Below are 20,096 nucleotides of genomic sequence, written 5' to 3' on the forward strand. Positions count from 1 at the left end.
CGTTGCTGTCGGAGAAGTCGAACTGTCAGGGGTGTTGAGAGTTGCCGCAATGAGAGGATGGTGGACGTGCCATGGCAGCAACTTGCAAGCTGGTATAAAGAATGTCCTTCACTTCAAAGTCGAGCTTGCATTACTGAGCCACGGGGTCGACTCTTGTTGGCGACTGCCAGCGCGCACTTACCACAAGGTTATCTCAAATGATATCGCCTTTCGTCTAGCTTCTGCACACAGCAGAGTTCGTATGTCGTGCTCAGTGCTTGTCTTAAAAATGGCAATTAGATGGGACCCGCCAAACATGAGATCCCAACACCATCATCAATCCGAAGCTTCTGACGAAAGCCACAAGCCGACCCTCGACGAAAGCGGACAAAATATTCAGACATGGGGTCAAAGCTGTCACCCTGGCGAGCGGTCGATACGGCCAGTCATGAACGGCAAGTCTTTGAGCGCACAATCTTTGGCTTTGAGTCTGTTCTGGCCTCTTTCAACGAGCATGCCTTTGGCCCTGCTGAGCCCAGCGTAGGCCTTCAAATTGGGGTGAATACATCGATGCAAGGCCAGGGACTGGAGAGAAAGATTTCAAATGCTTGGCTGGATGTCTTCGCCGAGCTTCCTGATCTGGCTTGCACATTGGTCAGACATGATGACAAGGATAGCATCAGGCTGCAGTTCACGCCTCTTTCCGACAGGGCCAGAAAAGATTGGCTGGAACAGACGCTGGAGGTGGAAAGGGAAAATCAATCAATCGAAGATCTTAGAATCCAGCTGAGCACCGTCTTGCCATTAGGTCGCGTCAATGAGCCTGATTCGTACATGATCAAGTTAGTCGTCAGCATGTCAACCAGAGCCGATCTTCTTTCGATTCTGATCAGATCTCATCATGTTCTCTTCGATGGTGAGTGTAAGGTATTTTATCTGAATGCATTCATGCGCTAAACACTCGCACTAAGGACCTGGCCTGCTCTCCGTGCTCGATCGCTTTCTGGAAAGACTTGCTTTAGATGGCCATGGTACGCTCGACAACGATCACGTAGCGCCTGGCGTTGACATGCAAAGCCCTCTGAGGAGACTCAGAAGCCATGCTCTAGACGCCGTGGGCATGACGGAAGACGACTACAATTCAGGCGAGCCTTACGGAGACCTTGGCAAGCGACTGATTGAGGTGGGTTGCTTGATGCCAAATGGGGACTTCTGCTCACGCGCCTTCTTTCTGCTCTCAAGTCCAAAGCGGGCTTACCCCTCAACGAGTCATTTGCCTGCAAAATGAAGCCTTGGCCCAGAGACGCATTGCCTACAAAGTTGCATCGGTTCAGGCTTGACAAGGAGACCAGCAAAGACTTCCTTCGAGCATGCAAGGAGAGAGGCTTGACAGCCGCCTACGGCATTGGAGCATGTCTCATTTTGGCAACTCTGGAGCTCTTTCGAACGGAAGAGGAAATCACCATGGGTTATGACGATGCGGTCATTGTGGTCACCTTCAACCTGCGCAGATGGATGGCGGAGAAGGAGGGTCTGAAGGGAACAGCATCAAGCGCTGAGACGGGCTTGCTTATCGCGGCTACGGGCTTATTTGACTGCATGATAGCCGAAGGAAGAATGGAAGTAGAGCATTGCCTTTGGTTCATCGCCGAGCAGCTCAAAGAATTTTTCACGGATCGGCTCAAACAGATCTCTAGCTTCGCAGGCAAAGGCGCCCACGGATTCTGGCATGCCTACAACCAGGAGGCAGCCGCGATGGCAAGCGGGCAGAGCGAAACCACGTTCAAGACAGGCATTGGGCTTAACAGCGTTGGGATCGTAGAGGCTTACCTCAAGCGATCCTATGGTACTGGCCACGGTGGGCAGGATGGCGACCATACGTTCGCTGTACAGGATTGCCAGATCGACATGCGCTGCGGAGGTTCGGTGAGCCAGCCTCACATCTGGACCTTTCGCAATCAAACCGAGCTGAACATGGGCTATGTGGAAGCAATGTTCACTCCACAAGGGCCAGAGTTGCTAGCGCGATGACTGGTGGAAAAAATGGCAAAGTTGCTCTTCCCCACAATGGACCGACGCTGGTTCGTTGCATTTCTGGATCATTGAGGTCAATTGGGTTTTCGGGGGCGCGCCGCTCGGCTTTCCCATCATGGTTTCTTCTACTTTGACCACAACGTCAGCTTCGTCATGGCCCAAGCGAGGCAAATGCCCCTGTCGGGGCCCGCTGGCTTCCATTAGGATTTTTTTCCCTCGGTATCACGACGCTCGTCAGTGGCTCTCTGGTACTACCTGCACCCAACGGGCTTGTGCCGCAGTGCTCATGGATCACCGAGGCGCTGTCCGTCTTCAAGCAAATTAGAGCAAGTTGAGGGAGGAAACAAAGACTGCGACGACGACGACGGTAACGGCGAGATGGGACACGTGCAGTAGAACAAGAGCAGAGGCAAGGACAGAGGCCAACCGCACGCCATCAACACGTTAAGGATTGTCGAGGACCGGCCCGCTCAACTCGTTGTCGGCCTGCTTACGCTGGACACGGTAACGAGGCCGCTTCTCGTCGTTCTGGGCACAACGCCGCGAGCCATCTTTGCTGACATCTTTCTCCTCATCGGCTGGCCAAGCATTGAACGGGACTTTGTCACACAGCGCACCCTCGCGGTGTTTCGATATGGAGCCGTGGCTCCACGCGATGATCCTCTCTTTTTCGACAATTTTGATGCTCGCAAAGATCGCTTCGAGCTTCTTCAGACAGAACAGCCACAGTTATTGCTTAGAAGGGCACGTCTTGGTCCCCAATGCGGACCGAAAAGCGATTGACCGTTGGTGCCATCACTTGAGACAGTATGTGTACCTGATGTGACGCGGCTGTTTCCTGTGACAAGGCTAGATCTACGCTTCAGTCAGTTCCTGTTGTGAACAGATCCATATCGTCTCGGGTGGTTCCCGTGACTTGCTAGAGTTTAAAGACTCGAGCTCTTTAACACGTGATATGCCACGATTGATCTCCGGATTGATTAGGCCACATGGCAATGAGCCTAGCCCCGATGCAAAGATGATACAATTGACCGAGAGCACAGGATTTGTTGACAGCTCTAACAGGGTTTAGCTACCTAACACCATGTCAGACTCTCAAGGCACAAGCTATACGAAGGCTGCTAGTCGGACCTACAGGAAACGATTCCTGGAGCAGGCATCTATCTTCGTCAATCGCCTTCCACAAGAACGGGTGCCGTTGCATATCGACACTCTTAAGCGGAGCCTCAGCGATCTCAGTCCATTGACGCCAGCCTTGATCGGGGTGGGTCAATTCTTGTAGCCACGTACGTAATACGCCGCAATTTGTTGACGTCTTCCGATGCACTTTATGCAATTTAGTACGAACCGACCATGGCCCAAATCGCTGATGTTGTGGAAGCAGGTTCGGTCCCGGAGCTCAGAGAAGCGATATCTTGCGCGGTTATTGTCAAGAACATGCAACCAAATTCTTTTCAGGGCAGGGTAGAGAGCGCATGGATGCATCTGAATCGTCGTATTATGAGTGTTATCACGGATTGCGACGCCTTTTGTTCAAGGTGAGGTATTTCGAGAGTTGACGATAGGGTCACACTGACTCTTTGCTCACTCTTACACGGACTAGCGAAGATGTCGCATGGACGGCACCCGTCGGACCGTCATCAGCAGATTCGAGACCGCTCTCTATCCCAAAGCCCGACATTGGTGTCGGACTTCGTGTGATCGAAAGGGCAGAGCTGCAAACGATGTCTTCGCAGACACGCGCCCGGGACGAGCTCTTGACTGAGCATGTCCTTGGGCTGCTAAACTCGCACGCAGCATTCAGGCTTATCGCCACGCCTTCGACAGGACTGGAAGAGGTCGCATTTCCCTTTCTTGTTTACGAGGCAAAGTCGGACTCGAGTTCTCTATTTTTTGCGGAAAATCAGTCTGCAGGTGGTGCTGCGAAGGCTTTGAGTCTTCTGCAACAGCTCTCGTCCTACGATGATGGTACAGACACACTGCCAGTCTTTGCCTTCGCTTCGTGCGGAACATTGTGGGAAGCTTTCATCGCATTTTACCAGGAACAAAGCGAATCGTACGTGAGTCTCCATTTCTCGTCCCGTCGTAGAAGGCGAATCCTGATGAGGCCATTTGCACACTTCAGCATCTCTTGCCGATCAGCAGAAAACTTGATCAAACCTGTGACATCGATATCTTCCATCTCCAACTGATGTTGTTGCGGATCCGCAGTTGGGTGGTATCGGTGTACAAACCTAGAGTTGAGTTGATGATCAAACAATTACTCACGGAGTATCGAGGACAGAGACATTAGTGTTAGCAAATTGGTCTGAGGCCGGAACCCTTCATCCGGATTCACTCCCCTTTGTAGGACAAGCAGTTCTTAAGAGTAAAGCCATGAAACGTCGATCATCTTTGTCACACGTCCCAGTTAATTTTGGGCAGCGGCTGGCTTCTAGTTGCCCCTTTCACCATTTCGGTTCGACTCGGTCGCAAGCGAAAAATGATGCACTGACGTTGTCCCTAATGGGAATCTTGAACGTATCACACGTGTCTTAAGGCACAACACATGAAGATGTTGACTTTCGCAAAAATGCTGAGAAGTTTAGACAGAATGTGACGGGTTGCAAGAAGAGAAAACGAGGGCACACGCGCAGGCGGTTCGGATGTTCACGGCAAGCAGCTGAAAAATCACATAGTCTTGGAGCCCCCGCCACCCAGGTCCTCGCCACCAAAGCCCTCGCCACCTAGGCCTAGCCCATGCATGTCTTGCATTTGGCGCATAATGTCGCCAGACAATGCGTCGGAAGATGCGCACTCGCAGATGTTCTGTGAGAACGCGGCAGGCTCATGCTGTTTGGCCGGAGACGCGGCCGTGCGTGCAATGCTGGCGGCGACGAGGGCTAGTGTCATGGCCATGTTGCTCTTGCCGCCGCCGCCGTTTCTGCTGCCATTGCCGCCGCCGCTGAGCGCGGGTAGGAGTGCAGGGGAGCGAATGACAGACGATGAGGAAGAGAAAGAGTTAGACGATGATGATAAGGAAGGAAACGAGTAGCATGCGTCGGAGAGATTCGAAGCAGCATAGTAAGACAGATGTCGAGAGGGGGCGTCGAACTGGCTGGTTGCTGAGGAGAGAAGCGCGTCGTCAAAAAGGTTCGCGTTAAGCATGAAGGAGTCGCCACTCGGCAGGGCTAACCAGCACGACTGACGCCTGGGCGGGTCGTATCCCTGCTCCGGCTCGAGCGAGCCATGCTGCTGTTGCTGCTGCTGCTGCTGGATGCGTCGTAGCACAAAAGCCGGGTCGCCAGCGAGGTGCATTAGCGCCTGGAAGTGTTGCGAAGAGCTGTCCATGGTCGCAAGCGTGGATCGCCTCTCCGTTAGAGACTGTGCCTCTTTCTTCTTCGTGGGTGCCTTGTCCTTCTTGACAGTTTTCGGATATGTCCCTGGTTGCTGCTCTGGGCTCTCGTTTATGAGCGTATCGGCCTCGTCGAAGCCAAGTCCTTGCGTTTCTCTAGCACCGTCACCGTGCCCTGCCGCTTCCATGAACGTGTCGCCGTCATTGTTGTTGTCTAGAGTGACGGAAGCGTCGGGCACAGGGGACGACGAAACTGCTCTGCAACCTGGTCACCTGTCGGCGAGATCGAATTGATGCAGTCGCTGTTGCAAAACTCGTCGGCGGCCCTCGTTGGCATGGATTGAGGGGTGGAGCTCTGCAACTGCGTGTCTGCCAGCTGCAAATATTGTGCGGACGCACTTGGCTCCACCTGCATGTCGTTGACGATAGACTCGATTCCAAAAGTCATGGCCGTCACTGGAGGAGTCTGGGTAAAGTCAAGAGGGGCAGGATCCTGGCGTCACCCGCGCAACACTTGGTGAATTGGCCCAGGTCGTCAGTGGGTGCCATTTCCGACGCCTGATCTTCCTCAGTAGATGTAGATGCGAAGGAAGAAGAGAGACTGGTGAACTTAGAAAGCGGCTCTGCTGCTTCCGCTGCTAAGGCTATGGCGGGCGACTCTGGCTGGGCTGACAGCTCTTGCTCCTCGTTGGCCGAGTGTGGCGGTGCCTCGTTCGGCGTCGAACCCTCAGCAAGCGTAGCCAAACACACCTGCTCGGCCTTATTGGTCCTCGGCTTAGGTTCTTCTGTGCGACGAGGAGCTTGCATGCACAATTGCGGCAGCTGAGGGCACGTCGCCCGTCAAAGTGGGTTGCGATCTTTTCCACGACATGCCGAAGTTGTCGTAGAGGTCGAGCAGCTTGATTTCCTCTTCCTCCGACCACGCCTCTCGCTCAAATGTCGGATCGAGGACCTCTTTTTATCGCTTTGGAGCACTGATCCCCTGGGCGGTGGCCGACGATAGTGTAGATCTTGGCCCAGTCGTTGCCGCGCTCATTGATGCTCTTCTTCACGGCCTCGTCTTCGGCAGTGGACCAGCAACCCTTGCGCAAGGAATCATTGAGGCCACTGACCCACCGTTTGCGACAATCTTTGGTTCTTCGATCCGGGACATTGGCAGCAATGGCCATCACGAATAGTTGCTATTGGGAAAGGCCTTCATGGAGGTGGTGAGCAGTCGGTCTTTCTCCTCGGTCCATCGCTTTCCCGGTCGGCAGGTCGACTTTGCTCCCACGTGAGTTGATGTTGGCGTCGTATTCATTGGTGTTGAGTTGCCGGAGGAAGTGCTTGGACGAAGGAGAGAGATATCGGTTGAGAGGCGATGGAGAAAGGGGTTAAGGGGGAGGCAACAGCAGGATCATGTCATAGACTCTGCCTTATCTATGACAATGTTGCTACGCTGACGCTGCTTTCAATGCCTTCTTTGGCGCTGTCCTTGCATGGCTTTGTTTGTTGCGAAAGGCGTCAAGTACATTCTCGTTGCCGGCAGATTGAGGCCTGGCACTTGACCCGAACCCAACCGAATATGAATCTCTAATGTAAGTGTCAACCGATAGCAGGCCACTTGAGAAGAAAAACCACATAGAAAATCACAGGAACCACCTTCGTCCCACAATGCAGGCTCTAACAAATTTTGCCCAAAGACAAAAGTCCGGTTAGTGCCTGGACGCCAAACTCGTCTGGATTTGTCGTTGGCGAGCAGAGCTCCGCCTCATCTGGCAAACAAACTTTGGCTCGATTCGGGAGCTTGCATTGGCGATTTTGCTCCCCGAATGAGTTAAGGTCGCCATTAAGAGTCAGCTGTCTATTTACCACAGGAGAGCATGAACTCGTACCGCGAGTCGAAATCTACGATGAGATGAGACCGCTGGACAAGGGCACTTTGGCATGAGAAGTGTGAAGATCATCCAGCTGTCGGACAAGGGCATCTCAGCATGAGAATTGTGAAGATCATCCGGCCGCTAGTAACTTGCTACCTGTGATGACGGCTACTGCAAGAATAGGGAACGCGGGCCGGTGTGATCCCAGATTTCAGGACATTGACCGCGTGCAAGACATGGTCGTTAAGCAAGGTACTGAGGCTTTTGAGTAAAGTGTTGTACCTTTTTTGATGCCTCAAAAGATTCAAAACCATTTTTGATGTCTTCCACCGGTCTATTTAAGCCACTTTACAACACAACACAAACTCATAAATATCATGCGATTATATCATGCGATTAGTACTCTAGCAAAATTAACTTGGCATCGACGTTAGCCAGCATCAGTGCGCGGAGAAAATAATTCGAGAACAGCAATCACATGGACGGCAGGTACAGCACGACCCTTCTCCATGAGTCATCCATTCCATCAGGCTTCGCCTTGGTACCGCCGTCGTGCTCCGTGCCTTTGAATTTCTGACTTGGACAATATTCAAGACTGTTAGCAAACTGACTATGAGCCCAGCGAAAAATGACTCGCGGATCGAGGACCCTGTGCTAAGATTTTCGATCAATAGCGGGTGCTAAACAGCAGAAAAAGTGAGGACCACCCAGCTGCAGAGACGTGGTGAGACCGCGAATCGCAAGCAGCATGCTAAGAACCTTACGCTTGCACTGCCTTGGGTGCTGCTCCCACAGGGAAGACTTGTCTTCCTCATGACTGAGGCCGGAGATGTGTTGAGATTCAAGATAAGTTCAAGATAGGAAAGGCAATGTAGAGAACGATTCTAGAACGCGAAGAAGAAGTAAGCTTCTCCCGGGCTGTTGAAAGAAAGAATGGGCGCATCTGCTGCAGCATAGAAGGTGATGTTTACCCATCTGTCACTTTGACAACCGCTCTTCTAGCACCCGGCCCTTGATGAAGTGCTCGTACGCCTTTTGCCCCTCATCGAAGCTAAGATGGAAGTCGGTGCATGACTTGGTTTGCCCTGCTTTGACATTCTGGCGAAAAGAACGGCATCTGCTCCATGCCCTTGCCGACCACGACAAATTCCGTGGAGTGCCGCCGAGTTGTGCCGGGAGCCGGCTTGTTCTGGGAGCCAGGGTTAGGATTGGGATGAGAGTTAGGATCAAAGTTGTCAAAGACAATGTGGTTCTATCTTAATAATCGTCAGCTCACTCATAGGCTACATAAGCATTTGCTGTGTTTTTGCCCTTTCACACGCATGATGCCGATCATTTGGGGCCGACAAGAGCACGGGAAACGATATCATTCTTGGATCTCATTAGAACACTGTCAAGTCAAGCCGTCGTAGATGAGACCTGTTCAGACTGCACCACTATACCTTTAAATTGCTCGTAAAGAGCAAGACTCTATGTGGATTGCAGCACACAGCGCTTATTCTAATGATTCTTCAAATATGTTTCGCTCGCCCGAAGGCCCGTTTCTGAGCATCATCGGAGAAATGCAGCGAATGCCAGCAATGAAATACTATCCAGCAACAGCGGTCTGCCACATTTGAACAGGGCTTCGCACAGTAAAGACCAAGCCATTCCCGATCAATGCGAGGACATGACTGTCAAACGCGACTAATTAGGCCTACTATCCCACCCTTGGTCGGGCTCTGCGATAGCCAAATATCGATACGCATTGTCATGATCGAATGGCCAAACAAACAAAAATGGATCCGCAAACGCCGATCAGTGAACGAGGCTTTGAGCGGAGATCCATACCACGAGCATTGTGCCTTTACAGAAGCACACTTAAATGTGCGGAAACATGCATGAGTCCTACGTAACTTCAATGAAATCTCAACTTTAAGGTTACGTTTTCTCCCTCAATACCAGTCACAAAACAAGAACTGTCCAATAGGAATGCAATCGCTGACGAAGTGGGCGACGACACACAAACGGACCGCAAGTAGAGCCACATAGAGAATAGAGGAACACGCAATGAGATTGCCATTGTTGCTTTCGATCTTATTTAGCCCATAATGCATGCGGGCAATCCCAAGCTTATCAAGCGAATTTCGGTCCGCATTGCGCCACAAACGTTAAAGACCTTGACTTACTTCTGCGTCATGATTCCACAAGGCTTATATGTTGAAAGCTCGAGGCTGTAAATGGCAAATAAATTGAGGGACCCCAGCATCAATTATCTGTCGGGCTCTCGACTCATCTTCGTCAGTCATCGTGCTCTGCGTCGTTGTGGGAATGAATGCTCTCCCTCGGCGTATTCTGACTGCCATTGACAGCTTGGTCTACGCTTCGGTGAATGTGCTCAAGGTGACTCTTGAGCCTTTTGTCTTACGATCCTCAGCGCTGACAGGGTCCGCCGGAAAACGGCCGTAATGTCTCTAGCAATGCTTGCGCTTCCTCCCTCGTCTGCTGTGCTGGGAGGATGCCATTTCTGGCTTTCGAGGGCTTTGCGTGTTTTGAACGCGCCCACCTCGACAACGACAAGGATCGTGGCCAAGACAATGACAAGGATTAGTGTTCTGCGTCGGCTGCAGAAGTCTCACTGTTCAATTGAGCAATGAGGCGACTAGTGTCTGCGTCTTTGGACCTAAGGCGGATTTCAAGAGCCTTTTGTTGTCCTCCAGAGCCTTGTCTTGTAGTGCGAGGCAATGGCAGTCACAATGTCTCTAACGATGGAATTGGCTTGCAGCGCACGATTCGCCAATAGTGACGAGAGGCCATCGATATGGCCAGGAGTAAAGTTGGAAGAAGCAGCTCAGCTATCAAGAATAGACAAGAACATTAGTCTGTAAAGCGTTGACACAAAGGGCGCGGTAGTAGTAGTTGATCGATGAGAGAAGATCGTCCTTGTGCAAAGCCAAGACAGCCAGCTGGTTGGAATGGCTGCCACTGTCGGGAAACAACAAGCGGGCTTGCTCATTGGTCGCGAGGCCTGGGCGAGGATTTTCGACTCGACCGGATTGAGTTCGCTCCACCACGCTAATCTCGACCAGCAGAGCCTCTCCGTCCGCCGTCGACGCCTCCCACCCGAGCTGGCGCATGCCCTCCAGCAGCCATGGCCTTCTCGTCAGGGCTCTTGCGGTCGTCTCGATAGAGCTCGCGATATCTTGCCAAATCGCCGCACGAAGTTAAAGCTTTGTGAATCATTTCAATCAGACGAGCCTCTTTTGCGGGGATCTGGGCTGCATCAACGAGCTTCGGATCGTCTCTTGCAGCAAGCGTGATTCGATCCATGCCAGTTGCCAATGCAGACGTCGCTACTGACTGCACACTTCCAACCTCGCCGCTCGCCGAATTATCGGGCTCGCATGGGATGCCGAGGGCTATAAGGCGAAGCTTTGCCTTTTGCACATTAAAGAATTGGACTTCGCGGCCCGCTAAGTCTCTCCATCATTCCTCTTCCTGGTCAAGGAATTCGCGAAAGGCCGCGCGCTGACGCTGGAGGGCCAAAGCATCCTGGCTTTGCACTTTTGCCTGCTTCTTTCGCTCTTCCTTGCTACCTTCACCTGTCCTTGCTTCGTCATTGAGGCCTCGAAATTGCTTGCCGAGCTCGAAGATGCGCGCTCGACAGATTGCGATGAGCTCGTAGGTTGTTTCGGCTCACAGGCTCGAGTCCGCGCCCTTTGCACGGCCGGTGAAGGTGCACGAAAAGAGCAATTTCAAGTACACGTTGCGAAGCTCATGCCTTGCGGAGTCTACTTCGGGAGATGACGACAGATGGCTCAAGTTATTAGAGCTTGATTCTTTAGCCGGTCTTTGAGCGTGGCGAGATGGCCTTTGGCCTCCTGATAGAGCAGGGAGGAACGTGATTCGCGAGGCACGCCAGCTCCTGCGCCTTTGTTGGCTGTCGTCGCCATTTTGGCAAGAAGAAACTGTTCCCGTAAGAGTCTTTCAGAGGACCCTCTGCCTCATAAGCACCCCAGGGGCGACATCTTTGTCGGAGACCAGATAGGGACGGGCTTTGTCTGAAGGGATAGGCAAGCAGAGCGAAAGGGAGGAGCTGGCATACAGATATTTCTTCGCTCCGTAGGCTGATATAACGTCACGTGACTTTGCATCACGGTGCAGCTCCGTGCCTAGCGGAGGATTGCATATGGTGAAGCCACTAGCGGCCGCAGCCCACGCGCCATCGTTCTTCGCGTTGCCGGAGCGGACCCACCCTCCTTCCTCCCAACATCACCATACAAGCCATAAGTAGACGACCACGAAATGACCACCGAGTGTGTTACGGCCAAAGACAACTCGGTCCTGGCAGGTGCCCACAGGGTGAGTGAAATCGGTGAACGATCTCACAGTGACGTTGGACTGACTCAAGCCTGCAGCTCCTGCCTGTAGTGATTTTCTCCATCGTCCTAGCTTTCTTGCCATATTCGACCCGGCAATTATTCCTGCAATGGCGTGGCGTCCATGCTCTTGATGCCCACGGTGTACCAAAAAAAAAGATGAAGATGTCAGGCTCTGCCGCTGCTAAGACCATCAGGTTCAGCCTTGGTCTCCTCGTCGGTCAGGTTCTCGTGTTCGCCATTACCAAGCTCGACAATGGCCAGCGACCTATCTTGAGCGTAATCCGCCAAGTACTGGTACTTGCCTCGCCTGGTTTGTTGTTATTTTTCAACGCCTTGTCGCTGGCGATGTTCTTGGGCCGCATCACGAAGTGCACCGAACCCTCCGTGACTCGCACGATTGTCGATCTCCAGACCAAGAAAGACAGCGTTCTCAACGCGACCCTTGCGGTCGCTTTGCGACAAGAATCGAAATATTAGTATGCTCGGATTTGGCTATGCTACACGGTCGTTGCACCGCTTTGCATGTCCGCCGTCATCTGTTTCTCGACTGGCAACGAGCCTCCAACTGTGCTTGCATGTGCGCTTTTGTCTGCACTTGGCGCTGGATCGTGGTCAACCTTTGTGCCACCCAGCACCTACGGCGTCAGCTCCTCCACCGGTCAGCTTTCCCTAAGCAACAGATTGTACATTGCAAGTCTCCTCCTCGTCAACGGTCTCATTTACCTCTTCGACGAAGTCAGGGCCACTGTTACTTACCGACAGAGCGCCTTCAAGGGACGCAAGCCGGATCAGGACTTTCTTGATGCCTTCTCATCGGACAAGACGTTGTTACAATTCATGGCGATGGCTCAGATTCTTATCTGGACCAGTCTAGCTGCTATCTCTGTCGAATTCTGCGCCCTCTGTCTATCGCTTCGACATCTCGCGCTTGAACAATGCCGACAGCGATGGGGCAGAAGAATCGCCCCTCGATAGCGAGGTCTTGAAGCAGGCAATTGCCGACACAGAAGCCGCGCACGGCGATTTGACTCTAAGTACAGACATTCGCTTCTGGTACGGTGCCGCCCACATCTCTTTATCTTCTCCGTCTCTCTCCGTCGCCAAGCCTCCACCCTTCAAGACGCCCGTCTATCGAGCGACGACGTGCTCTGTCAACCTCGTCTATCTACTCTCCCTATTAAGCATCTTTTCTGCCTCTTGCCACTGCTGCGCAAGAAAAATGCTGTCCTGCCTTTGCCTCTCTTCCCGGGAAAGAGCCAGATGGTTACGACAAAGCTGTACTTAACTTCGGCTTTTTGCCTCTGTCCAGCAGTGTGCATCTGCGTCGCTCTAGCCGCCAGCGCTTGGTACTATGGTGGCATGCGAGGTGTTCGTCAGCTCTGGGGTTTTAAGGAGCAGTGAAACATCATCAGGCCGGTCCAAGTTTCGAAGCTAAGTTCCCCAGCGGCGACAGCTCCGAACGAATCAAAGGAAACAAAGGAAGATGAAAAATCTCTCCAGCTCTTTAGCTCATGTAGCCTGGATCACGCGGACGAGCGTAAAGACGAGGAAGAAGCGGCAGCTCTTCTCCAAGACTTTTGAAGCATCCCGCTCACTATAGGATACAACGCCCATTCTCCCAAGAGAGCTTTTCATCGTAGCGCACCTCTTTGGAATCTTGATTCTCGAGCGCGCAGAGCTAATCAGCGTCAATAAGATCGACACCTTTACCTTCGCCGTGCTCTCATCCATTATGGCAAATCATGTGGATATGTTCCAGCAAATCAAGCAGATTCATTGAAGAGGCGGTTGAACAGGCGGGGATTGATTCGTGGAGTAGCTTCGTCGGCTTCGTCGGCGGACCTTTCAGTGTAAATGAGGCCGGTCATCATCTTTTTCTTCTCATTTCAGCCGCCTGCTTCTCCTCTCTTTCTCCGTTTGTAATGGTCTTAGCCCAGGGTTTTTGCAAAGTGGATGCGTTGCCTTCATTTGTGCTAGCCAAAGGGCAGGCGAACTAAAATTTTGGGTTGTGGAGAGATCCAATGCTGGAAACCAGGTGACCTTCTTCGGTCCGCGCATGTGATCCTCCGTGCTATTGAGCACTCGCGCAAAATTGGCTTCCACGATCTCGTGAAGAAATTCTCAAATACCGCCCGCATCTACATCCTCTCATCTTGCCACACATTCGTCAATATTCAAGTCAGTCAAGCTTCTCGCCGAGCTGAAGGTCGGTAGATCATGCGCATGAGGCTGTCCAAATTACGATGCCAAGGTCTCGACCTCAGCAATGTTGTTGTACGCGCGCAAGCAAGAGATCAAGGCATTATTGATCGCTGCAGTCTCTTTCGGTCCTAGAAGGCAGCATCGACGCGACCTGAAAGAGCTGACCCTGGAGAATTGACTCTAATCCCATTTCAAATCATACAAAGCTCCATTCTGTCAGGAATAGAGCGAGACGTCTGGTGAAAGCGCGGTGAAAGCGATATAAGTCTCGACCGGAGCTGAGCGTAAGAAATTTGACCGCAAAAGAAGTCAGCGAAGTGCGCGGAAGAGAAGTACAAATGGGACGACCATGTATGCTGTCGTTCGCGTTTTCGAAGGAGCAAACGATCATCAACGTTTTCGGCTGTGCTCAACACCTTCGATCGTGTGTAAGTCAAAGGTGCTGCAAGACGTCGAAACACCATCGGTTGACCAAGTATCTCTGACCATGGATGGGCTGCGACGTCTCTTGTGAAGCTAATTCTTTCCGCGAAATTTGCGGGGAATGATGCCAATGATCAGTCTTGCTGGAGGTGAGAATGTCGTTTATCCTGCGCAGTCTGTCATGATCTAGATAACAAATGAGAGTTCGATATATTGCGTGGAAAAATCTAGGGATCGCCAAGGAGCTTCATACTCGCACCATGAAGTTCGCCTACTGCGCTTAGACGACCTTCCGCAGGCCTTCAAGCATGGCTACAACACTAGGTCGAAATCGCTCTTCGACCCAAGACGAGGCCCTCTTTGAGAGCAAGAGCAGTAAGAAAAGGTTCCAATAATCGGTAATGTCGCCTTTCCAGATTGTGACTAAATGCTGTATCGGAGAAGGAACAAAATGAGTTGTGGACATCGACTTCTACACCTTGCAGATTAATCACGATATTTTGTGCGATTGATGCATCCGAAATGTCACCCTGAAAGGCGATCAGAATTGCGAAGGTTGGGCCCTCTGAGCATATCGCCAAGACCGAAAGAGGAGAAAAGCGTTGTCCATTCGTGTCAAAGTAGACTTCCTCCAGGCGTTCGATCATCTTCAGACAGGTAGCAGTCCCTCCTGCAGCTTGATTCTCGGCATAGAGAAGAGGCTGGGAGTCGGACTTGGCTTCGAGGATAATACAGGGAAAAGCAAGTTCTTGAATGCCAGGCGAGGGCCAAGGAGGGATCGCGTGTCGAAGCGAAAGTGCATTCAGATAGCTTCTCGACAGTACTGCGGCCTCTGAATGCTGCTCCCGCAGATATTGCTGGGAAGATTGCTGCGTTCGAAGCCCGAAGCCCATGTCAGGCTTTGGCGCCGCCAAAGGTTCGGCCTCGGCGGACAGCAGACCCACTGGCTGAGTCCAGGTGACGTCTTCCCTGCACGTGAGTGTTTAGGGATGAAGAAAGTGGTGATCAGGACTGCATGCGACGACACGAGACATGCGTGCTCGGCGACAATCTTTCAGGCGCTTTAGCTGAACTCACGTGTATTGCAAAGCGCCGTTCGTTCGCAGGTCGCTGACAATTTCGCGAATCATCTCCATCCACCTGAACTCAACCTGACCAATCAAGCTCTGCGGGCGTTCTAGCATTTCCTTCGCTTTCTGAAGAGCAATGATTGCATCCCTTGCGGGCGTAGTGGCCTCATCGACGAAAGCCCTCTCAGGTATTCTGTCCATCTCCTCCGATCCAACAAGAGCTACAGCCTTTTGACCAAATTAAGCGGGGATATCGTCAATCGCAGTCAGAGAGTGAGGACTCACGTCGGACCTTGAGATGATGCCTTTAAACGTTTCCAACGTCAGAAATGCCTCCATTTCTCTCACATGAGGGGGCCACTGATTACGCCTGAGGCGGTTGATGTATATGCCTGCATCTTCCAGATTCTGCGTGCGGTACGTGCGACTGGCGGCTTTGCTTCGCGTTGAATGACTTGATGTCATTTGCGTAGTATGAAGGATGAGGGAGATTTGAGGAGTTAACATCGATGATTCTCGGTACACCGACTAGCTAGCCCACGTGTTATGATATACGTTGAAGTCTGTCATTCCTCGGCCGAGCATCATTTCATATCAAAATTCTTTGTTACGTGCTCTAAGCACGCTAGGATCATATTCACGATCTGCATCCTCGTGAACGTGAAAAGCCACATTGTGACCACAATCCAAAATTGCCAAGATTCAGAGCTTGCCCAAGCTCAACTGAGGGCTTTTTTGGCACGTACTTGCACAAACCAAAAGACCAAGTTCTCAACCAGGAACGGTTGGCCATCCCGGACCCGAGATACGGTCACGAAGATTGCACCTCGGGATCACGCCCAACGTCGCCCGCGAGAGCGACGAAGGCCTGCGCAATTCACCAAAAGTAATTCGTGAAGGAGAATTCAATTTGTCCTTACGTATTGCTTCCCCCTTTTCTTAGGCTGAGGGTATGATGATGAGGTTTCATGAACCTCTTGAGTCAAGATGCTCCTAAAGCGAGCCGTTACTTCTTTCTGCAACTATCATTTGTCCCTTGCCAGGAAGCTTCAGCTGCTCCGATCGGAGATCCACTTTTCTCTGGGCAGCTCTTCCATCCTCTCTTCGGAGTTGCAAAGCTCGACCTGTCGCATCGCCTTGTACAGAGTGGTCCTTGAAGTACATATGCAAGGACGCATTTTTTTATGTTCCTGTCTTCTTGAATGATTCGATAGCCTGCTATTTGACATGCCGTCTTCGCGAGCCTCATGAAGCATGTCGAGGACCGCGAGATAGCACAAACTCACGCAAGCGGTCTGTGACCCACCTTGGGGCACTCGGAATTGTCGTTTCAGGTCTTCAAAGTAAGGACGTGTCCAGATGTGACAAGCGGGTGGCTCTGATGGGCACGCGATGACCGACATGCATTTCTTTGTATTTCTTGCTCTCCTGCATTAAGCGGCATTGCGGTGTGTCGAAGATTGGCAGTTGCCGTCCAGAAAAGCTCTCCTTGTGTGCAGAAGGGCTTTACTTGGGTGCTATACCCTTGTCAGGAGTTTGTTGTCGAAGCTGGGTAGCATAGACGCGACAGCGAGTCCTCGCATCTATTCGGACCCTCCATTCTCCCTGACATTGTCCCGCTTCCCGCTCTATGGCCTCTGAAGGGCGCCAGTGTTTCCATAGTTGCTGCGGAGGACAAATGTCGCCGAAAATTCGGCCAATTGGTACAGTGTATCTCCGCAACGCTAGCTGTAATTGACTTGGCTGCTCCCTTACGTTTAGCGGGACCGTTAAGCGGTGCCGATGGCGACATGGGATTTAGTAGTTGCCTAAATGCAGTAAAAGATAAGGCCCATGTTCTTATATCGTCCTCGGATTTGTATTGCCAAGCAGGTATTAAATTTTTGTCAGATACTCTCTCCAATCGAAATTCTTCTTCATCAATTTATGAGAGGTGTTGGCATGGTAGTCCACTTAAATTTGACGAATATATTCTCCACCTACGAAGAAGCAGTTGCGCAACAAGTGTTCACAGTTGTGCGCCGCCGGCATGATTGCCTTTGTGCTTATACTTATGCAGGCTTCAGCCCGCCATTTTTCAATACAACTCAAAGACGCAAGTGTGTGGACACAGCATGCAGTCACCACGTCAGTGCATGTCATGCCATTAGCACTAGATGATCTACATGGGATCATTCCCACATCAACCATCTAGTTGCCGCATCATTGCGACACACAACAGGAGAGGCGCTCAGACGGTGGATTGACCCCTTGATACGTACGCACGACTTTGGTAAACCCTATCGAGGTTTGTGTTGAGAATGCGAAGAATGACGTTGCGATGAAGACGTGAAGCACAGCGAAGGGAGCATCTCTCGCATAGCTTGCAAAGCCATGGTCCCTTCTCTGTCTCTTTTTTGAATGAAGCGAGCGATCGGCTGAATTCTTGATCTATTCTAACACTGAGGCATCCCAATGACGGTATGGAAGCTAATGACAGCCACTAAAGAGAGCTCGTTTACAAAGACTTAGGAGTGATTTAGCGCAATTTGCTTCTAAGGGAAATGGTCTATCGGAGCAAGAGGCTACTTCAAGAGCATGGCATGTGCTGGTAAGAAGATCGGCCATCGATTTATCAAAGTGCAAACCAAAAAGCTTAGGTCACTCGAAGAAAGTATTGGTGACCGAGGCGCAGCAAGTCCTGACGAAAATATTATTTGGGAGAGAATTGTCTGTGTACATGCCAGTTGAAGTAGCGTGCCGTGAACCACGCCGCTTGCTGCGTTGCTAGTCACTGAAAGCGCAAAACTATAGCCTGAAGATGGTGTCTTGTTCGGCACGACGACACGGACATTCGAGAAGCGATTGCGTGTCCAGACGGCTTACCAAAGCCCGGTACCTCAGCATCTGCGTTCTCGGGCTGCTCCACTTGAATCCGGCTTCGACCGGTTTCGTCCAGCTTCGTGGCATGCATAAGAACAAACGAATTATTATATAGCCTGATGATGTCGCAACCGAGTCCCCCCGCCTCCCCTCTTTGGCTCGTCTGGAGGGCTAGAAGGTTATCTCTCGCACGTCTGGTTGCCGAACAGCTCGCAGACAGATAGTGGGCTTGGATGCGTGCCGCTCCAACAGACTCAATTCTTGCATCTTCGGTGGACGCAGGGAAGAACACAAAAAGTGATCAAGTCTTCGTTTCATTAGCCATGCCCCCCGCCTAGCAGTGCACCCGAGCAGCCTCGATAGACACTCGATTTTCATCATGATCGACATTCACCAGTGCAACGATCATGCAAACTCACCGTCTTGCATAATTCGTGCTGTGTGTACGCGCTCCCCACACACACTGTGTCCACAGCTTGCCCTGTACGAGTGTAAATGACATCGAGTTTGTCGTTTACGGAGGGCAAGGAGAGCATAGACCATCTGGAAACACTTGTGCAGCTCCGGTCCACTTTCACGCCGACAAATTTGCTTAGCGATACGCAATGCTCATCCTAGACAAGAAATTTTATGAGTGGCTTCATTGAAACAGAGCAGGCGGTCCAGCCCTTCATGCTCTAGACTCTGTCACATTTGTCCACAGCTGCTGAACCTACTGGCATTTGAAAGATGGATGTAAAGGCTCCAGCAATCTGACTGCCGAAGGCGGTGGGGACATCTTCAGTCATGTCGTATCGGGAATGTCCCTGCGCTTTTGCCAACGAATAGACCCTTCTCCAACCAGTGTACACTGTCGAATTTGTCGACTCTGACGTCTGGAACTTCCCGAGTGAGAGCTAGATCTCAGCGTGTCTTCAAACCATGGACCGTTTTCTACGAAAAAAAAAAGTGAAACTAGAGAATCTGCGAAAAAGATGGCGAACCTATTTGATTATCTACAGCTCTCACGACGCGAAACCCAAGTCGCCATCATTTCCAAACCAGGTTTTTCTCGGCATCGCCCCGCTTCTTTGACGTCGAAATAGACAGGGAGAATCCAACAGGATAAGATTTTTTGCTGCAAGATTGTGTAAATTGGAGGTATTACTCAGTGACCGCCAAATGTTTTCTGTTTTGCTGTAGTGTGCCCCTCTTCCATTTTTTCTCCTTCGTGTAAGAAGGCCATTCCAGTCAGAATGCCCATAACGATAGATGCAAGCATCTCCTCTCCTCGCCGCTCGGACTGGAAGCAGCCAACAGACCAGCTGTCATGAGCGTTATCCGGCGTCAGCATCTGGCAATCAGGTGTTAGTCAATTACTCTTCAAGCCAAAGCTCTCGCACCTCTCCCCCTTCATTTTGACTGATCAAAGCTAGTCAGGTAGAATTTCCGAGAATTGTCATGGAGCACATGCCTGCTCAAGTCGACGACGATCGAATCTGCTACCCGTTCGTCATTAGAAATCTAGCAGGCCTTAGATTGTACAAAATTCTGCGATAGTATAAGCTGGGTCATGCGGATGTTTCCGATTAGGCTTTCTCGAGCAATCCGCGCTCCTTCGCCTCGTGAAAAATGGAAGTGGCAGATCTCCATATTCTTCTTCTGTTCCTGATCGAGCATGTCGGCGACTGCAGGCAAGCTTTCATATGAGATAGCCATATTGATCCTTTGTCAATCTATATAGTAGGTCAGCGTCAGAACATGCGCTCGGAATATCACTAACCTGCTCGTCGTTTGTCTCGGTGCGAGCAATTTGTCGAGATTCCCAGTATCGCAGCTCACGCGGTGTGAACGGGAGCATCCAAGGATGCAATTGTTCCATTTCTCGACGTGCAACCTCGTCAATCCTCGAAGCCACAGCTTCTCTGATCGTCTTGCTCGTCGTTGCGAAATGAAGAGCGCTACGCACGTCGATACGATCGACGATACGTTG

At 51.4% G+C, this 20,096-nt stretch overlaps 11 protein-coding genes across 11 annotated transcripts; 7 read left to right on the forward strand and 4 right to left on the reverse strand.

Annotated features, from left to right (window-relative positions):
* The first annotated feature begins 300 nt into the window (after nucleotides 1-300).
* Nucleotides 301-2,027, forward strand: FA10DRAFT_282142 (hypothetical protein). Its single transcript, XM_025523748.1, has 3 exons — nucleotides 301-895; nucleotides 951-1,162; nucleotides 1,222-2,027. Exons 1-3 carry the CDS (start codon nucleotides 382-384, stop codon nucleotides 2,008-2,010), a joined length of 1,515 nt encoding a protein of 504 aa, XP_025373874.1. The 5' UTR covers nucleotides 301-381; the 3' UTR covers nucleotides 2,011-2,027.
* A 527-nt stretch (nucleotides 2,028-2,554) lies between these two features.
* Nucleotides 2,555-3,049, forward strand: FA10DRAFT_270047 (hypothetical protein). The gene has a single exon (XM_025522979.1). The coding sequence runs from the start codon at nucleotides 2,648-2,650 to the stop codon at nucleotides 2,837-2,839; it is 192 nt and encodes a 63-aa protein (XP_025373875.1). The 5' UTR covers nucleotides 2,555-2,647; the 3' UTR covers nucleotides 2,840-3,049.
* Nucleotides 3,050-3,481: 432 nt separating this feature from the next.
* Nucleotides 3,482-4,358, forward strand: FA10DRAFT_50681 (hypothetical protein). The gene is made up of 3 exons (XM_025525530.1): nucleotides 3,482-3,551; nucleotides 3,622-4,073; nucleotides 4,139-4,358. Exons 2-3 carry the CDS (start codon nucleotides 3,738-3,740, stop codon nucleotides 4,304-4,306), a joined length of 504 nt encoding a protein of 167 aa, XP_025373876.1. The 5' UTR covers nucleotides 3,482-3,551; nucleotides 3,622-3,737; the 3' UTR covers nucleotides 4,307-4,358.
* Nucleotides 4,359-4,568: 210 nt separating this feature from the next.
* FA10DRAFT_270048 (hypothetical protein) lies at nucleotides 4,569-5,577 on the reverse strand. The gene has a single exon (XM_025522980.1). The coding sequence runs from the start codon at nucleotides 5,533-5,535 to the stop codon at nucleotides 4,684-4,686; it is 852 nt and encodes a 283-aa protein (XP_025373877.1). The 5' UTR covers nucleotides 5,536-5,577; the 3' UTR covers nucleotides 4,569-4,683.
* Nucleotides 5,578-5,667: 90 nt separating this feature from the next.
* On the reverse strand, nucleotides 5,668-6,510 carry FA10DRAFT_291757 (hypothetical protein). Its single transcript, XM_025524367.1, has one exon. The coding sequence runs from the start codon at nucleotides 6,152-6,154 to the stop codon at nucleotides 5,801-5,803; it is 354 nt and encodes a 117-aa protein (XP_025373878.1). The 5' UTR covers nucleotides 6,155-6,510; the 3' UTR covers nucleotides 5,668-5,800.
* A 1,747-nt stretch (nucleotides 6,511-8,257) lies between these two features.
* FA10DRAFT_289531 (hypothetical protein) lies at nucleotides 8,258-10,515 on the reverse strand (the record flags this gene model as incomplete). Its single annotated transcript, XM_025524307.1, has 2 exons — nucleotides 8,258-8,458; nucleotides 10,309-10,515. The coding sequence occupies 2 exons, from the start codon at nucleotides 10,513-10,515 to the stop codon at nucleotides 8,258-8,260; spliced, it is 408 nt and encodes a 135-aa protein (XP_025373879.1).
* Nucleotides 10,516-11,400: 885 nt separating this feature from the next.
* On the forward strand, nucleotides 11,401-12,381 carry FA10DRAFT_50760 (hypothetical protein). Its single transcript, XM_025525532.1, has 2 exons — nucleotides 11,401-11,547; nucleotides 11,604-12,381. Exons 1-2 carry the CDS (start codon nucleotides 11,491-11,493, stop codon nucleotides 12,042-12,044), a joined length of 498 nt encoding a protein of 165 aa, XP_025373880.1. The 5' UTR covers nucleotides 11,401-11,490; the 3' UTR covers nucleotides 12,045-12,381.
* Nucleotides 11,925-12,630, forward strand: FA10DRAFT_50756 (hypothetical protein). Its single transcript, XM_025525531.1, has one exon. The coding sequence runs from the start codon at nucleotides 12,090-12,092 to the stop codon at nucleotides 12,540-12,542; it is 453 nt and encodes a 150-aa protein (XP_025373881.1). The 5' UTR covers nucleotides 11,925-12,089; the 3' UTR covers nucleotides 12,543-12,630.
* Nucleotides 12,631-13,973: 1,343 nt separating this feature from the next.
* On the forward strand, nucleotides 13,974-14,333 carry FA10DRAFT_270053 (hypothetical protein). Its single transcript, XM_025522981.1, has one exon. It carries the CDS (start codon nucleotides 14,119-14,121, stop codon nucleotides 14,281-14,283), a length of 165 nt encoding a protein of 54 aa, XP_025373882.1. The 5' UTR covers nucleotides 13,974-14,118; the 3' UTR covers nucleotides 14,284-14,333.
* A 101-nt stretch (nucleotides 14,334-14,434) lies between these two features.
* Nucleotides 14,435-15,378, reverse strand: FA10DRAFT_270054 (hypothetical protein). The gene is made up of 2 exons (XM_025522982.1): nucleotides 14,687-15,378; nucleotides 14,435-14,622 (listed from the first exon to the last, which is right to left on the reverse strand). Exons 1-2 carry the CDS (start codon nucleotides 15,083-15,085, stop codon nucleotides 14,473-14,475), a joined length of 549 nt encoding a protein of 182 aa, XP_025373883.1. The 5' UTR covers nucleotides 15,086-15,378; the 3' UTR covers nucleotides 14,435-14,472.
* A 1,870-nt stretch (nucleotides 15,379-17,248) lies between these two features.
* Nucleotides 17,249-17,570, forward strand: FA10DRAFT_270056 (hypothetical protein). The gene has a single exon (XM_025522983.1). It carries the CDS (start codon nucleotides 17,292-17,294, stop codon nucleotides 17,454-17,456), a length of 165 nt encoding a protein of 54 aa, XP_025373884.1. The 5' UTR covers nucleotides 17,249-17,291; the 3' UTR covers nucleotides 17,457-17,570.
* Nucleotides 17,571-20,096: the final 2,526 nt, after the last annotated feature.

This window comes from Acaromyces ingoldii, assembly GCF_003144295.1.
Source record: "Acaromyces ingoldii strain MCA 4198 unplaced genomic scaffold FA10scaffold_10, whole genome shotgun sequence".
Lineage (NCBI taxonomy): Eukaryota > Fungi > Basidiomycota > Exobasidiomycetes > Exobasidiales > Cryptobasidiaceae > Acaromyces > Acaromyces ingoldii.

Excerpts from the sequence above, each read along its gene's own strand:
- FA10DRAFT_282142 (XM_025523748.1), top strand. The coding sequence starts at position 382 with ATGGGGTCAAAGCTGTCACCCTGGCGAGCGGTCGATACGGCCAGTCAT. Across the intron at positions 896-950 it reads TCATCATGTTCTCTTCGATG|GACCTGGCCTGCTCTCCGTG; the intron begins GTGAGTGTAAGG and ends ACTCGCACTAAG. Across the intron at positions 1,163-1,221 it reads TTGGCAAGCGACTGATTGAG|TCCAAAGCGGGCTTACCCCT; the intron begins GTGGGTTGCTTG and ends TCTGCTCTCAAG.
- FA10DRAFT_270047 (XM_025522979.1), top strand. The coding sequence starts at position 2,648 with ATGGAGCCGTGGCTCCACGCGATGATCCTCTCTTTTTCGACAATTTTG.
- FA10DRAFT_50681 (XM_025525530.1), top strand. The coding sequence starts at position 3,738 with ATGTCTTCGCAGACACGCGCCCGGGACGAGCTCTTGACTGAGCATGTC. Across the intron at positions 4,074-4,138 it reads AGGAACAAAGCGAATCGTAC|CATCTCTTGCCGATCAGCAG; the intron begins GTGAGTCTCCAT and ends TGCACACTTCAG.
- FA10DRAFT_270048 (XM_025522980.1), bottom strand. The coding sequence starts at position 5,535 with ATGGAAGCGGCAGGGCACGGTGACGGTGCTAGAGAAACGCAAGGACTT.
- FA10DRAFT_291757 (XM_025524367.1), bottom strand. The coding sequence starts at position 6,154 with ATGCAAGCTCCTCGTCGCACAGAAGAACCTAAGCCGAGGACCAATAAG.
- FA10DRAFT_50760 (XM_025525532.1), top strand. The coding sequence starts at position 11,491 with ATGACCACCGAGTGTGTTACGGCCAAAGACAACTCGGTCCTGGCAGGT. Across the intron at positions 11,548-11,603 it reads TCCTGGCAGGTGCCCACAGG|CTCCTGCCTGTAGTGATTTT; the intron begins GTGAGTGAAATC and ends TCAAGCCTGCAG.
- FA10DRAFT_50756 (XM_025525531.1), top strand. The coding sequence starts at position 12,090 with ATGTCCGCCGTCATCTGTTTCTCGACTGGCAACGAGCCTCCAACTGTG.
- FA10DRAFT_270053 (XM_025522981.1), top strand. The coding sequence starts at position 14,119 with ATGTATGCTGTCGTTCGCGTTTTCGAAGGAGCAAACGATCATCAACGT.
- FA10DRAFT_270054 (XM_025522982.1), bottom strand. The coding sequence starts at position 15,085 with ATGGGCTTCGGGCTTCGAACGCAGCAATCTTCCCAGCAATATCTGCGG. Across the intron at positions 14,623-14,686 it reads CATCAATCGCACAAAATATC|CATTTAGTCACAATCTGGAA; the intron begins GTGATTAATCTG and ends TCTCCGATACAG.
- FA10DRAFT_270056 (XM_025522983.1), top strand. The coding sequence starts at position 17,292 with ATGATTGCCTTTGTGCTTATACTTATGCAGGCTTCAGCCCGCCATTTT.